Raw genomic sequence first — 17,121 nt, 5'->3', positions numbered from 1 at the left:
TCATGGAAACAAATGAAAATGAAAACACAACTGTTCAAAATCCTTGGGACGCAGCAAAGGCAGTCCTGAGAGGAAAGTATATAGCAATACAAGCCTTTCTCAAGAAACAAGAAAGGTCTCAAGTACACAACCTAACCCTACACCTAAAGGAGCTGGAAAAAGAACAGCAAAGAAAGCCTAAACCCAGCAGGAGAAGAGAAATAATAAAGAGCAGAAATCAATGAAATAGAAACCAAAAGAACAGTAGAACAAATGAATGAATCTAGGAGCTGATTCTTTGAAAGAATTAATAAGACTGATAAACCCCTGGCCAGACTTAACAAAAAGAAAAGAGAAAGGACCCAAATAAATAAAATCATAAATGAAAGAGGAGAGATCATAACCAACACCAAAGAAATACAAACAATTATAAGAACATATTATGAGCAACTATATACCAGCAAATTTGACAATCTGGAAGAAGTGGATGCATTCCTGGAGACAAATCAACTACTAACACTGAATCAGGAAGAAATAGAAAACCTGAACAGACCCATAACCAGTAAGGAGAATAAAGCAGTCATCAAAAATCTCCCAACAAACAAGAGCCCAGGGCCAGAGGGCTTCCCAGGGGAATTCTACCAAACATTTAAAGAAGAATTAATTCCTATTCTCCTGAAACTGTTTCCAAAAAATAGAAATGGAAGGAAAACTTCCAAACTCATTTTATGAGACCAGCATTACCTTGATCCCAAAACTAAAGACCCCATCAAAAGGGAGAATTACAAACCAATATCCTTGATGAACATGGATACAAAAATTCTCTCCAAAATACTAGCCAATAGGATCCAACAGTACATTAAAAGGATTATTCATTACAAGTGGGATTTATTTCTGGGCTGCAAGGGTGGTTCAACAGCTGCAAATCAATCAATGTGATACAATACATTACATTTAATAAGTTTACATTACATTTAATAAGAAAAAGAATAAGAACCATATGATACTCTCAATAGATACTGAAAATGCATTTGACAAAGTACAGCATCCTTTCTTGATCAAAACTCTTCACAGTGTAGGGATAGAGGGTACATACCTCAATATCATCAAAGCCGTCCACAAAAAACCCACAGTGAATATTATTCTTAATGGGGAAAAACAGAGCTTTTCCCCTAAGGTCAGGAACACAGCAGGGATGTCCACTAACACCACTGCTATTCAACATAGTACTAGGAGTCCTAGCTTCAGCAATCAGACAAAAGAAACAAAAGGCATCCAAATCAGCAAAGAAGAAGTAAACTATCACTCTTCGCAGATGATATGATACTTTATGTGGAAAACCCAAAAGACTCCACTTCAAAACTACTAGAACTCATACAGAAATTCAATAAAGTGTCAGGATATACAATCAGTGCACAGAACCCAGTTGCCTTTCTATACACCAACAGCAAGACAGAAGAAAAAGAAATTAAGGAGTCAATACCATTTACAATTGCACCCCAAACCATAAGATAGCTAAAAATAAACCTAACCAATGAGGGAAAGAATCTATACTCAGAAAACTATAAAGTACTCATGAAAGAAATTGAGGAACACACAAAGAAATGGAAAAATGTTCCATGCTCACGGATTGGAAGAATAAATATTGTAAATATGTCTATGCTACCTAAAGCAATCTACACATTTAATGCAATCCCTATTAAAATACCATCAAATGGAACAAATAATCTTAAAATTTATATAGAACCAGAAAAGACCCCAAATAGCCAGAGGAATGTTGAAAAAGGAAACCAAAGTTGGTAGCATCACAATTCTGGACTTCAAGCTCTATTACAAAGCTGTAATCATCAAGACAGTCTGGTACTGGCACAGAAACAGACACAGATCAATGGGACAGAATACAGAGCCCAGAAATGGACCCTCAACTCTATGGTCAACTAATCTTTAACAAAGCAGAAAAGAATGTCCAATGGAAAAAAGACAGTCTCTTCAACAAATGGTGTTGGGAAAACTGGACAGCCACATGCAGAAGAATGAAACTGAACCATTTCCTTACACCACACACACACACACACACAAAAACCAGACTGCAAATGGATGAAAGACCTCAATATGAGACAGAAATCCATCAAAATCCTTGAGGAGAACACAGGTAGTAACCTCTTCCACCTCAGCCACAGCAACTTCTTCCTAGAAACATTGTCAAAGGCAAGGGAAGGGCAAAAATGAACTATTGGGATTTGATCAAGATCAAAAGCTTTTGCACAGCAAAGGAAACAGTCAACAAAACCGAAAGACAACTGACAGAATGGGAGAAGATATTCACAAATGACATATCAGATAAAGGACTAGTACCCAAAATCTACAAAGAACTTATCAAATTCAACACCCAAAGAAAAAATAATCCAATCAAGACATGGGCAGAGGACATGAACAGACATTTCTGCAAAGAAGACATCCACAGACACACAAAGAAGTACTCCACATCACTCGGCATCAGGGAAATACAAATCAAAACCACAATGAGATACCACTTCACACCAGTCAGAATGGTTAAAATCAACAAGTCAGGAAATGACAGATGTTGGCAAGGATGTGGAGAAAGGGGAACCCTCCCTACACTGTTGCTGGGAATGCAAGCTGGTGCAGCCACTCTGGAAAACAGTATGGAGGTTCCTCAAAAAGTTGAAAATAGAGCTACCCTACAACCCAGCAATCGCACTACTGGGCATTTACCCTAAAGATACAAATGTAGTGATCCGAAGGGGCACGTGCATCCAAATGTTTATAGCAGCAATGTCCACAATAGCCAAACTATAGAAAGGACCTAGATGTCCATCAACAGAGGAATGGATAAAGAAGATGTGATATATATATATATATATACACACAATGGAATATATATATATATATATACACACAATGGAATACTATACAGCCATCAATAGAAACGAAATCTTGCCATTTGCAATGATGTGGATGGAACGTAGAGGATATCATACTAAGTGAAGTAAGTCAGTCAAAGAAAGACAATTATCATATATCTCTGATCAAATGGAATTTGAGAGGTAGGGCAGGGGGTTGTGAGGGGTAGGGAGGGAAAAAATGAAATAAGATGGGATTGGGAGAGAGACAAACCATAATAGACTCTTAATCTCATGAAACAAACTGAGAGTTGCTGTGGGCTGGGGGGGTTACAGATAGGGTGGTTGGGTTATGGACACTAAGGAGGGTATGTGCTATTGTGAGTCCTGTGAAGTGTGTAAACCTGATGATTCGCAGACCTGTACCCTGAGGGCAAATAATACATTATATGTTAATTTAAAAAAATGCAAAGAAAAGATTTATCAATGGCTCCCCACAACTCTGGCATCTTCAGCCCTTCCTGGTCTGTGACCTTTGTAGCCCCAGACCCCCCACACTCAGACTCTCTGTCAGCACATTTCCCTGCCTAAGAACACCCTCTGTCCACACCTTATCTCCTCATTGTCTGTCTCTTACATCCAGGTGTGCTTCAAGACTCAGCCCGGTCCTCTCCTCCTACATGAGATCCTCCCCCGGCCCCTCACAGCAGGGGCTGCTCCTTAGGGCCTGCAGCACCTTAGCCTGAGGCTGGGGGACACTCAGCACACTGTGTCCTTTAGTGGCCCCAGAGGCCTCATCTCTGCAGGGCTCCTGTCTTGTTCATCCTGGTATATTTGGTGCCAACACAGAGCCATAAATGTTGAACAGATGAAGGAATGGGCTCCATGATCCACGTGGCCCACAGGTCACTAACAGAGTAAGAGGGGATGCAGTTGTTCTGCTTGGTGTCGACTTGCAAAGGTCAGCATGGCTGGCCACGCAGCTGGGCCAGAAGCTATGGGTCTGGAACCTGCCCCGCTCTCCTGAGCCGGCCTTCCTCTGTACCCACCAGGAAGTCTCCCTGCTTTCTGGTTATTTGAGGTCCCCTTCTCCATTCTACTTGACTGTAGGCATGGTGGCCAGAACTGTATGTTCCAAGGGCTCATTTATCCAACTATCACAGATGAGTTTGCCCTAATTTGCATGGTCCGGTCACACCCTTCATGATGAAGCTTCTCCACCTCACTTTTTATGTCCCTGCTTTAGCCATCACTGGGTCAGTGGCACTGAGCTACATGGAACACCAGTGAATGTCGCTGTTTTCTTCAATGTCACCAGCATACTCCCCACCTGTGTTGTAGCCCATGACATGCGGGGGTTCTCCTTCAGGGCAGCATAAGCTCCTGCGTCTCGTGCCCCCTGCCCTCGCCCCATCACCCCAAACAGTCTGGCAGACGGGCTCCACACGTGCCCATGAAATTCATGAGGTTTTGAGACTCATGCCCTGGATGCCTCACAAAATTGTTAGATGGGGATGCCTGGGTGGCTCAGTCGTTAAGCATCTGCCCTCTGCTCAGGTCATGACCCAGAGTCCTGGGATTGAGTCCTATATCAGGCTCCCGGTTCTGCGGAGCACCTGCTTCTCCCTCTTGCCCTGCTTGTGTTCCCTCTCTCCCCCCCTCTCTCTCTGTCAAATAAATAAATACAACCTTTAAAAAAATCATTAGATAAATGCTTCTATGACCAACCCCCAATACATTCTGGTATGCATTCTTTTACCTCTAATCTTTGTTTCTGTCTTCTTGACCAAACACATCCTATATTCACTGTTTGTTTGTTTGTTTGTTTTTTAAATACATGGACTCAGGTGCCTGGCTGGCTCCGTCGGTGGAATATTCAACTCCTGATCTCGGGGACATGAGTTGGAGCCCCACACTGTGAGTAGAGATTCCATTGGGAAAAAAATATGTAGATGATGTGATGAAATTTTATCAAAAGCGTCTAGAAAATGTAACTAGGAGTTCTCTACTCTGGCTATACCTAAGAATCCCTCCAGAGTTCTGGCTTTATCAGTGTTGGGTGGGCACTGACATCGCTGATTTTTCAAAAACCCTCCAGGCCATTCTAATGCGCAGCCAGGGTAGAGAATTGCTGGACGAGACGCAGTGTGCCCACCCCACTGTCCCTTCAGAGAATTCTCCAGAAGACTCAGGCATGGTGTCTCCTTGCAAAAATTTTATTGCTTCTTATCCAAAAGGTTATATATATTTGTTAAAAATTTTTTTGTTTTCATTGAAAGACTGTCCATTTACTCAGATTGGAAATGAGATGGCCCAGTCTGGCTTCCTCCTTGTGTGGAGCTAACCCAGGAAACCGGGGTCTCTAGTACGAGGGGCTACAGTGACACCAAGGACTGGCCAGCCTTCCCACAGTCACTCCCTGGGACTCCTGCAGAACCTTTGGGCTGGTGCCTGGAGAGGGGACCATCTAGGCATAGCAACTTGTTTGTGTCCAATGTGGCAACTGTGTTTATAACGGGCTGTTCCCTCGACTATCTTTTATATAAAACTACTACTCTGTCAATTTTCTGAAAAATATATGAAATGTTGGTGGTTGTGTCTGGATCAATGATAAAGACTCCATTCTAGCTCTCTCCCATATGTAGCCTGTCTCTCCCTTCCTATATGTCATCCATCCACCCACGGGAGCATTTGCTGAGGACAGGGGACATAACTGGCCCAGCGCGAGGCAGACATTACAGTTAAAACAGGGAACTACACAGCTTTGCTCCCAGCCCTCAGAGAATTTCCTCACTTTCTCTCTTTATACGGAACTGTGAGCTTGTGAACTGTGACAATGGAGATGAAGTGAGCTTGAGCAGACGTGTGTCACAGTTCTTTGCAGGGGGAGCACTCTTCTGTCATACAGCTGTTTGAACCATCACAAAAAAAGCTATCTTTCCAAAATTATCTGAGGTATGAACTACCCTAATTTCTTCCTTCAGTAACTCCTGATGAAAATTATAATTCCATCTCCTTTCTTTTCATATTTTATGCTGGCTACCATCAGAGCTTAAACCCTTGAGAAATCCCACCTGTCCACCGCTGTTCCCGTCTCTTGAAGGGCTGAACTCCAAGTCATTTGCAAGGTGCTCATCCTGCCACATCCGATTCCTATGGCCCCTTGACATTAGCGAGGAGTACATCCTGACCTCACACAATCCCAAACTGTCTCACAGTCCCCTAGTTTTCTCCTGCATCAGATCTCCACAGACATGAGTTTCCTCACACTGTCTCGACTCCACAAAAGGACCCATACCTACACATTCGGTCAAGTTTTCTCACTTGATAGCCATTTTCCAGAAGGAAGTAAAGTTGGCTTTAGTTCCTGAGAGACAGCTCTGTGTCCCTAATGGAGAGCAGAGGACAGCCAGCCCAGGGAGGATGGGGGACACTGAGGAGCTGGCTGGCCTCCTACACCAGCCGCCCTCTGATGTGGGCGCTCAAGGTCCCTCTTGAACACATGAAACCATGACTGTCAAATCTAAGAATGATAAGAGATTACTCTGCAGGATACTCCCCCCCCCTTTTTAAAAAAAAGTTTTATTTATTTATTTGACAGACAGATCACAAGCAGGCAGAGAGAGGGGAGGAAGCAGGCTCCCCGCTGAGCAGAGGCCCGATGCAGGGCTCAATCCCAAGACCCTGAGATCATGACCTGAGCCAAAGGCAGAGGCCTTAACCCACTGAGCCACCCAGGCGCCCCAGGACACTTCCCTTTTAACAAAGATGCTTCTGGGGTGCTTTTCCTACTTATTTGTTCTTATTTTGCTGGTTGGCAAGCTCTAGGCTTCCTAAAGTACTTGGTCTTTTTGATGTTTAATAAACTTTTTTTCTTCCTGGACTATATACAAGTTTATTCCAAAACAATTATTTATTTAATCTATTTAGTTTTACCTCTGCTAATACCTATTCTTTATACAATTCCTCTCTTCATAACTGAGTAATATTGGGATGGACTCATTTTTGCCTATCCAGTTAAATACGGTAGATTTGTAAGAAAAAAATATGTCCCACCTATAAGGTTCTCCCTGTTAAGGAGTGTTCAGAGGAGTCAATATTTAATAAGACCTACTGTATACCAAGTATTGTGCTTTACATAGATTACCTCAGAGGCGCCACAATGTGCTAAAGACTTCTGAAAGAGCGTAACACTACGGGGTGGCTGGTTGGCTCTGTTAGAACAGGCAACTCTCCACCATGAGGTTGTGAATTCAAGCCCCATGTTGGGCATGGAGCCTGCTTAAGGAAAAAAAAAAAAAAGCATAACACTATGGAGACTGACCCCCAAGAGCCAGGCAAAAGTTTCTGTGGGGTAGGGATATAAAGCAAAAAAGAAACTTCTTAGAGAAACCATAGGCTGGGAAGCCAAATAATTAGAAATAGATTGGAGAAACTACAGGAAACCCCGAAAGAAACAGACGAAATGACCAGCTGCTGGTCAGTGGAAAGGAGTCCAGGGTAGCTGGCAGCCACTGAAGATAAGTGTCCTGGCAGAAGGCAGAGAAGTACACTGAGGAGCTTCCTGAGAGCCATCACCAAGTGGGAGGAGCATCCTGGAGGCCTGCCTGGTCTCTGCCCGAGGGTGAGACCCTCAGGACACACAGACCAGACTGAGGAGGCCTTGCTTCCTCAGGGCCCAGGAGAGCTCGGAGATGGGCTGGCTGAGAACTCAGGCCACAGCTACGATGAGCAGCTGAGATGAACAGTTTACTAAAACCATGTCAGGGTGGTACGTCAGGGTGGTAAGCCATGTGGGGGGACCATGGAGGAGACTGTGCATTTGTACCTTCTGACCTGTGCAGGTGGCGCGCACACACACACACACACACACACACACACACACACACACACAAGTTCTCCAGGCACTGCTAGGAAAACCGGCCATGGCCCAGCTCACTGCTGAGTTCAGACCAGCTACTACAGCCGAGTCAGTGCCAAGGAGGGACAACAGACAGTGAAAAAGGGGGAAAGCCAAGGTTGGAGGCTTTGGGTAGGTGGGAATATTCTGTGAGATCCCCTTTGTAGGTGGGGCCTGGGGGACAGCAGCGCAGCACAGTGCCCCTGTTCTGGAGTTGCCCTGGTGGGTTCTGTGACTGTCCACTTACTTGTTGTACCAGCCCTCGTTTGCTATTGGGAACCAAGAGCGGTACCTTTCCTGATTTTACAGACTTCACAACCACCTCTTCCAGGAAATGGTCTATTCTCCAGGAACCAAACCTTCCACCTCTCACCCTGGCTTGCCCACAACGGTACTCCCATATATTATGGCCAAGCATGGTTCCGCGGGTGCCCTGCTAGCAAAATGCTCGCCTACCTGTTTCAATGCCTAGGACAGGTGGCACGCCAAACAAGCTTTCCTCAGTTCTAGTGGTGGAATTTCCACCCACAAAAGCTTTCCTGAACTGTCCGCGGAGATGTTTTCCTCTCCTATTGCGGCCTTCCTCGGATACAGGCTGCCTATCCTCCCGTATCCCTGTTCTTTGTTCTCCCTGCAAAGGAGGGGAAGGAGGGGAGACAGGAGCCCCAGACCAGGGGATAATTTGCCTTGTTCCATCCAAATCAGATTCCCTCCATGAGGGAATCTACTGGAAAGGAACCTACTTTGGAGGCGGGCAGAGCCAGCTAGCTAGCTAGCCAGACACTGGCAAGTTGCAGACAGCGGCCAGCAGAGCCCCCTGGTCAAAGAATCAGCTATTCCCAGAGGCCTTTAATTCCTCTGATGCAGCCAAGCTTTTCATTCCGAGATTAGAGAAAAGGCCCATGGGAGATGAAACTCAAGACGGAAGCTCGCCTGTGGGTATAAATTAGGGCTGCAGATTCCTTCCCTGAGAGCAAGTGTCTTGCTGGGGGTCTAAGACTGTGGTCCCAGGAAGGGGGAGGTGCGAGTGCCCTCACTACCTGAGCTGCTCCCCCTTTCGAAACCTGCTTTCAGAGTCAAGACCCCTGAAAATACAGATCATTTTTAATCTACCACCTACATCTTAAAAAGAAACTCATGTGAATGTGGAAACCAAGCCCAAGTGCAGCTCTAAAAAGAGTTCAGTTTCCTGCCCTGGGCTGCCCTGCGTGAACATCAGCAAGGTGGTTTTGCAAAGCCTCACACCAAGAGAAAGTGCTACTTTCTCCCAAAATTGGAGGAGAAACACTTAGGAGTTAACTAAGAAAACTTTCCTAGCCTTCTGCGTTTCTCTGACAAATGACAAGAATCTCAAGGTCCACTTTTCCTCCAAGAACTTAAGGAAAGGTAGGAATTTTGGGGGATTTCCAGAAAAGCATCTGGGAATCTTATTCTCCTAGGTTCTAGAGATGTCAAATGAGTGTCCTTGACTGTGACCTGACCTCCAGCCCCGTTAAGGGGCAGCTGTGGAATGTGAGGAATTTGCTAATCTCCTTCTGGCAGGGACTACTGTTCTAGAAACAAGGGTGTTACAGCCAGATCAACCCCAGCCCACCCCTGGGGAGAGCCTCTGGAGCCAAGGTCTGCAGAGGGCAGGGTGGGCCGCCCTCTTGGAGGAGGGCGCTGGGCCTCCTCCAACTCCCTCCACTTTGCTGCCTCCTCCCCACCCCTCAGCGTCCAGGGAGCAGCCCTTTTCTGCTCATGGTGGAAGGTGAGGCGAGCGGCAGAAATGAAGGGCTGGTTGAGCTAGGAGTTTTCGCTGATGGCACCCTTTGTTTCTGTCCTGAGTTTTGACACAAAGAGATGCTTGTGTTCCTCTTACTTAGTCCCTGCTCCGTAAGAAAAACCTGTACCTTTTCCATGTTTTTGAGCCCCCCCCCCGCCGCCCTCCTGCACACACACACTTTAGTCCTGGGCCCAGGCCTCTCGGGATCCCCAAGCAGGACTGCAAGGGGGAGGCAGCCATTTGCAATGGGAGCCAGTGAAAGACCCATCAGACGGAGACGGTCGGCAGTGCAGACTCACCCACCTTTTCCGCTATCAGGAAGTCATAGCGAAGGGCCTCTCGGGTGCAGGCAGCGCCCAGCAGGAAGACGAATACGAGGTACAAAAACCACCTGCAAAAACCCCAAGAGTGGAACAGAGCTTACACCCCCGATGTGCGCCAAGCCCGTGCCAGCCCACCTCACTCAGCCCCCGGGTTGGAAGGGAGGTCAAAGGCCAGTTATGAAGCCTCCCTCCTTGTCTGAGGGGACTTCCAGCACTACTTCCCCTCTAGCCTATCTCTTGCCAAAGAATGTATCATCGTTTTGTCTCTTTCTTACTTGAAAGAGAGAGATGCCCTGAGGGCGCTGGGAGTGGGGAGCCGGAGACCACCGGCCTCCAGGTGGCCGGGACTCAGGCAGGGTTGACCGGCAACCCCACAGCCCCCCTTCGCACCCTTGAAGAACACGCAGATGGTCTTTCAGGTTTCTTAGGCTGCTGTTCCTTGGATCCCAGATGACAGAGAGCCGGGTCAAGTGTGGAAAGGGCAGCCAAGACCCGGCCCTGCCCCTAGACACCCAGTGACCTTGAATAAGTCATATGATACTCCACAGACTCCTTCCCATCTGGGCAGTGAGAGGATGGGCCAAGGGTCTCCCTCCTGGGACCTCCCAGCTCTGACCCCAAAATGAGGCAGGGTTTTTTTCCTTCTCTCTTCTTCCCAACACCCAAGCGATCTCTGCGGCCTTCATCCTCTGGCCGGCATGCCGCCGTCCTCGGCACATGTCGGTCTGGTGCTGTATACCGGACGCCGGGAGCCACTCTCATAAGCTAAGAGCAAATTCAACTTTGTGAAACACACATTTGTATTTTTAAAGTACCACGGTCAAAGTAACACAGGCACGTCATCCTCATGTCTATGCCTCTCGCATCCCCCCCGTGAAGGCAGAGAAGCTTCTTCCTGTGGTACGGAGAGCCCCACAGAAGGCTCTGGAAGCTCAAACAGACCCAAGGCCACTCAGTCTGCTCATGGGGGTGGCGCAGTGGGAACTGAAACCCCCAGAACCTTGGAGTGGTGGGGAGAGAGCGGGGGGAAGGAAGAGAGCCTTCACACACAGAAGCCATTCCACGGTCGCTGGGGCAAATATATTCTCAACCCCATTTTATGAGAAAGGAAAACAGAGGCTCAGAGAGCTAAGTACATTGTTCAAGGTCACCCAGCCACCCAGCAGCAGAGCTGGAATAGGAATCCCAACCTGAGGGCAAAACTCTTCACTGTTCTATTCCTCCCAACAATCCCGGAAAGTCAATGGTTAAAAAATCCCCAAGTTCAAAATGGAAGTGGGGGAGGAGGAGGGGCAGGAGGCTGAGGAAGAATAGAAAGAAAGGATCCATCTCCTCCTCCTGCATTCCCAGGCAGGGGGTCTGAAAGGGCAGGCTTCTGAACCCACCAGACGTGAATTTTCCAGCTGGCTGAGTGTTAAAAGGAGAATTGGAATATGAAATAGATTGGCCACAGTTGGGGCACTCTCAGAACAAAAGGGGCAAACCCTCTTTTGCCTAGGGTTTTCTCTCCTTCTCTCCAGCTGATGGCCACCAGGGGAACTTACTTACGAGATGCCAACAGCTGCTAGGGAGCCCAGGGGGATGCTGGCAGCGGGCTCCCGGAGGTCACCCCCCATGTTGAAACCGGCCATGACTCCTGAAAGACACCCAGACAGGGGAGATAGGTGAACAGTGTACACCACTCCATGAATTGCCTTCCCCTCGCCAGGGCCCTCTCCTGGAAGCTATCCCACGGCAAGCCCTCCCATCTGCAGTTCTGGCAACTGAGCTTCTCCATCTCCCCTGGCAACTGGGGAGGCATCCGTGGGGCATGAAAGGGACCTTTGTGGGTTGGATGATGCTTGGGAGGAAAGCCTTGCTGGCTACAAAAGCATCTTACGGCCCAGGGCTAAGTAATGAGGGTGAGTGAGACATCTGGCAGGCTGCACAAAGGTCCTGTGGCCACATACTGAGCTCTGCTGCACGCCCCCCCAACTCCCTGGGGAAGCTCAGCCTTAGCAAAGCACCTGGTGCCCCCTCCCCAGCTGAGCTACTTGCCTCTGCTGCCCACTGACTGCACTGGGGTTCAGGTATCCTGGGAGCACGTCCCATCCAACAGCCAGAGCCAGAGACCAAAGGGCTCTAAACAAGTTCCAAAGAACTATTGTGATGCTATCATACCAACTGAGTCCCAAGCTCCTTCTCCTCAGTGCCTCTATTCCCCAACATTTGTGAAAAGTCGTAATTAGTCATGATGGGGAAGGAGGACACCATGTGGGACCGTGAGAAGGGATCATCATGTCTGTCCACATTCACCCACACAAGAGACCAGTAAGACTATGTGTTCTGAACAACAGAAGTGGGTCCAACCCACAAGCGCTCTACAAGTCTTAATCAGGAAGGTCTCACAGAGGGGTGAGTGCATCTCAAATGTGGCCTTGTGGGAAGATTTGCATAGGCTTAGGGAGAGATATAGGCCTGATCCCATCATTAGGGATTGAACACTTCCAGCCTGACAGTGCCTGGGCTAAGGTTTTCCATGCATTTTTTTTTTTAATCTTGTTCAATCCTTACAACAACCACATCACAAAAGTAGAATTATTTCCCCCATTTTATAGAAAAGGAAACTAGTGCTCAGAGAGGTTAAAGTGGCTTAGGGTCACACATTAATTAAGTGGGAAAGCTAGGATTCAACCCGTCTGACTCTGAAAATTACGTTCTTACCACCCCTGCTATAATGCTTGCAAGAGCGCAGGTGAAATGGGGTAAAGTGAAGACAGGGAGGCAGACAGTTAACGAGGGCCTATTTCCAAGGGTGCCCTAAATGGGGGACCCGCACTGGGACCTGCACATGCATTGACCAGCAATACCACTACTGGAACTTCCACCTCAGTAAATAGTCAAGAATATGAGTGAAGATGTAGCCAGAAATGTCTACAAATTCTTGTCTATACTAGTGAGAATAAGAAACAACCTAGTATTTACAAATAGGGGAATGGTTAAATAAGTGATGATATATCATTCAATAAATACCAGGGCTCTGTGTTGTCAGAGATATGTTGTGATGTGGAAAGATATTTAAAAAGCTCTTGTTTCATTTTCAGATGCATATTATAAAACAGAACATATGTATAAGCCCATTGTTGTAAAAAAAAAAAAAAAAAAGACAACAGATCAATGTATGCATAGGGTAGAAAAAAAAGGAACCAGGACATATTTTAAAATGCTAAACATGGAAAAACAGATCATTTTTCATTTTATTGCATATATACATCGTCCCAGCTTTCTACAGTGATTGTTTTGAAATGGAGGTTTCTTAAAAGGTTGTTTAAAGTGCCACATGAGGCACCTTCTCTTTCCTCTTGTTTCCCTTCTTCCCAAGATCCTATTTGAGGGTAGGAAGGGAGAAAATGGATCCATTTGGGATGGAGGGTTGGGAGGGAGAGCTGTGAGTAGAAGAAAGGTCGCTCCAGATGTCTGGCATATAGAGAATGGAGAAAATGACCCAGGGTGAAAGAGTTAGAAAACTTCTCCAGAGTATCTGAGTAAACCCAAGGAAAATGAGGACTGGCCATGTGGATGTTTGCTCCCCAGTGAAGCCCTCCTCAAGGGCTGGCCGTACTCACAAATGAGCCACAGTCAAGTCCCCTTCAGGGACACAAACCTACACACTCCCCAGCCAGGAATCCACGCCAGCAGCCCAAGATTGCCAGGGGTGTGATGAAAACCAGCAGCAGATACATGTGTGATAAAAATAAAACAACCTGGGCTGGAAGGAACAAATAAATCAGGACACAGAGGAGAGTTTTGAATAAAATAATATTCTATTTTTGAAGAAAATCATATTCTGAGAAGGATATTATCTCTATAAGGCAAAGTGCAAGGAAAACAAAAAATAATCCAAGAGCAAAAAAAGAACTTTTAGAGATTACAAACACAATCGCTAATATTAAGAATGCAATAGAGGATCTGAAAGATAAAATTAAGTACCTTGGAACTGAGAACAGAAAGATAAAGGGGTACAAAACTTGAGCAAAGGAGCACCTGGGTGGCTCAGTGGGTTAAGCCGCTGCCTTTGGCTCAGGTCATGATCCCAGGGCCTGGGATCGAGCCCTGCATTGGGCTCTCTGCTCAGCAGGGAGCCTGCTTCCTTTCCTTTCTCTGCTTGTCTCTCTGTCTACTTGTAATCTCTGTCTGTCAAATAAATTTTAAAAATCTTAAAAAAAAAAAAAAAAAAAAAAACGAGCAAAGACCAGGAGAAACAGAGGACCTATCTTAGAGCTCCAATATCCAACTAATAGGAGATCCAAAAAGAGAGAAGAGAGAAAACAAAGGAAATAACCAGATAAATAAACCAGAAATAAATAATAAATAATCAGAAATAAATGTCTCCAAACTGAAGAAGACACAAGTCTTCAGGTTGAAATATTCCACAGAACAGACAGCACAAAGAACAAAATTTAAGATGTCCATACCTAAATGTAACATTGTGCAATTTCAGGAAAAATCCTAAATATTTCCAAAGGTAAAAAACTAAGCACAAAACAGAACAAAAATTAGATTTGTTTTTGGCAAAAGTGAATGCTAGGATGGAGTGCCAATTTTAAAACTCTGAGAAAAAATTATTTTGAAACTAAAATTTTAGCCAGATTACCAAGTAAGTGAAAGCAAAGTTATGCAGACAAGGGCTCAAAAATTTACCTCCCACATATAATTTCTGAGGAAGATACTAAAGCATGCACTCCAGGAAAATGAGGGAGGAAAACATGAGAGTGGTGATGACTCAGGGATGAAGTAAAGTTCCCAAACCACCATTGTTACTGTGCAGAAACCAGCAGGGACTAAGGCAGAAGGCTGGAGGCCCCAGGAGGCATGCCTCTGGATAGGAATTGGATTCAACCCAATGAACAGTATGATTAACAAACTGAATGATTTTTAAGAACATGCTAAACTGCGTATTTTGGCAACAAGAGAAAACAAAGTTTCTTGAAACTCCAGGAAAAATGAGCAAGAAAGTCAATGTCTAAATATGACTCAAACTAAAATGTCATGGCATGATTTTACATAACTAATGGAATATTAGAAAAAGTAACCCATTTGGCCATGATATTAGAAATATTCTCCCATAATGCCACAAGGACCACATCAGAATCACAGCAAAAGAAACAGAATTCTAGCTACTATTTCACTCTTCATTGAACGACAGCTACCCGTCATAATTGTGTATATGTTTACTGTATTTTTTTAACTTCTAAAAATTGACTTATAGACAAAGCACAGAGGACATAATTCTAGTTACAAAATAGAATATGAACATTTTCTACCTCAACAACATAGAGGTCAAAGTGTAGCTAAACTGATACTAGGAACCAATACCCCCCCCCCAAAAAAAATAATAAAAGAAGAAGAATTAGAAGTAGAAGGAATGTAGAAAGCACTAATATCTTCATTGTAGTAGTGCTGAAAAACAAAAATATTAGTCCCATGCTCTTGCACTCAGGTCTGGGTTGGCTGTTACAAGCTCCGATTAGTTTAAGAAGAAAACTTGAAAGATGATTCTAATAATGCCTTTCAAGCTAGCCATTACATTTGGGAGGTAGATAAAGGAAAGGCTAGTGAATATATACTAGTTGCAATAAATTTTAAGGTAATTCTAAACTTATTCTGTATCTTATTATTGTAAAGGAGAATATTGAAGTGTTTGCTAGAAAGAGCAAAGAAATTTCCAAGAATATTGAGCAGTTTGTCTTTGAAGTTACAAAGATTGTTAACTTATAAACTTAAAAAACTTTAATACATTTGAGTGTGTGTGTGTGTGTGTGAGAGAGAGAGAGAGAGAAAGAGAAACTGTGTTTGTTCACTTAAAATTGTAGACTATAGTTTTTATGGGATTTTGCCTACTCACCTGCTAATTGTCAACTTGTTATGGCTTCCCTGATATTGTTCTAAAAATGCAAATATAATAGGATCATGTAGATTACCTCCAATTAGGGATTCCCTTAAGATAACTGAAGTATTCCCTGTAAAAATATTTTACACATGAAATAAATATGAGTCTAATACATTAATCTCATAACACAACACTGAATTTCAATTTTCCACACCAATAAGAGTGAAGGGATGTAGCCCAAAACTGACAAAATAACAGAGATTTAAGAATATTATTTAAAATTTGGGGCACCTGGGTGGCTCAGTGGGTTAAAGCCTCTGCCTTCAGCTCAAGTCATGATCCCAGGGTCCTGGGATAGAGCCCCACATCGGGCTCTCTGCTCAGCAGGGAGCCTGCTTCCTCCTCTCTCTCTACCTGCTTGTGATCTTTGTCTGTCAAATAAATAAATAAAATCTTTAAAAAAAAAAAAGAACATTATTTAAAATTAAAAGGGTAACAATAACAACAAAAAGCAATGTAACTATCAAAAATTAGGAAATGGATAGAGGAGCATGTAAGTAAGGCGAACTTTATTTCCTAACAGGCAGTCAATAGTTTATGTCTTTCATTAAACAAGTTACAGGTTCAAGCTTCCTGCTTGGTAATACACAGCTAGCTCCCAAAGTGCTGAAAATGATTAAAAGCGGCTGCCCAGATGGAAGGGTATCGGGGGTGGTGATGGGTGGGAGTGGGAGACCACCGCTTTCTATCATAAGCACTTCTGTAGGATTTTCTTTTTTGTCAGATGCAGATCTTATTTAAATCACAAAAGGATGCCCAGGACCTACCTCACTCTGACCAGTGTTCCTGGGACTGGATCCTGTCACTGAGGCTCTTTTCAAAGGCTAGGGCTTCACCGCTTGCTCCCAGAGCAATCTGGTGCCAAGGACATCCCTGGCCAAATCTCCACACTTACCTAACTCCCAGACCCCACTAACTTCATCCACTAACAGCAGCCCTTACTGGACCTCCTGAATTCTGACCCCCTGCAAAGGTTCCCACCTGTCATCACATTTACTGGTACCTCACATGACTGGTCACATTCCTTCCCACCATCGACAGCAGCCTCCTTCTGCCCACAGATACCACTCCCCACCCCCGCCCCTAGCAATTTTATGCCCATTCATTCAGCATCGTGAGATTACATACTTGCTAATGACTCTTTACCATTTTAGTATGTCCTATAGTTTGTCACATCATTTGTGTACCTTCCATCAGATCATTTACAAAGACCCCCAAGAGCTCCCCTGGTATATATACACGCTCTGTCTAGGAAAGTGATTGATTAATCCTAACTGCTTCCTGCTTCCAAACAGGTTCTGCATTCGTAACAAAAGCCCTTTCTTCTCCCACGAATCACACAGTCAGAGACCCAACCTTTG

The 17,121-nt window shown here is 44.9% G+C and overlaps 1 protein-coding gene across 2 annotated transcripts in view; it reads right to left on the bottom strand.

Annotated features, from left to right (window-relative positions):
- Window positions 1–17,121, bottom strand: part of SLC12A8 (solute carrier family 12 member 8) — a 137,282-nt gene that overhangs the window by 34,856 nt on the left and 85,305 nt on the right. For both annotated transcript variants that reach the window (XM_004745406.3, XM_004745404.3), the window contains exons 7-8: window positions 11,380–11,467; window positions 9,812–9,899 (exon numbers count right to left, since the gene is read on the bottom strand). In XM_004745406.3, the coding sequence (XP_004745463.1) occupies window positions 9,812–9,899; window positions 11,380–11,467 (176 nt within the window). The remainder of the gene's footprint in view (window positions 1–9,811; window positions 9,900–11,379; window positions 11,468–17,121) is intronic.

Source organism: Mustela putorius, unplaced genomic scaffold (assembly GCF_011764305.1).
Source record: "Mustela putorius furo isolate JIRA1106 unplaced genomic scaffold, ASM1176430v1.1 tig00003834_pilon_pilon_pilon, whole genome shotgun sequence".
NCBI classification, from domain to species: Eukaryota; Metazoa; Chordata; class Mammalia; order Carnivora; family Mustelidae; genus Mustela; species Mustela putorius.
This window is presented reverse-complemented; position numbering and strand designations above follow the sequence as displayed.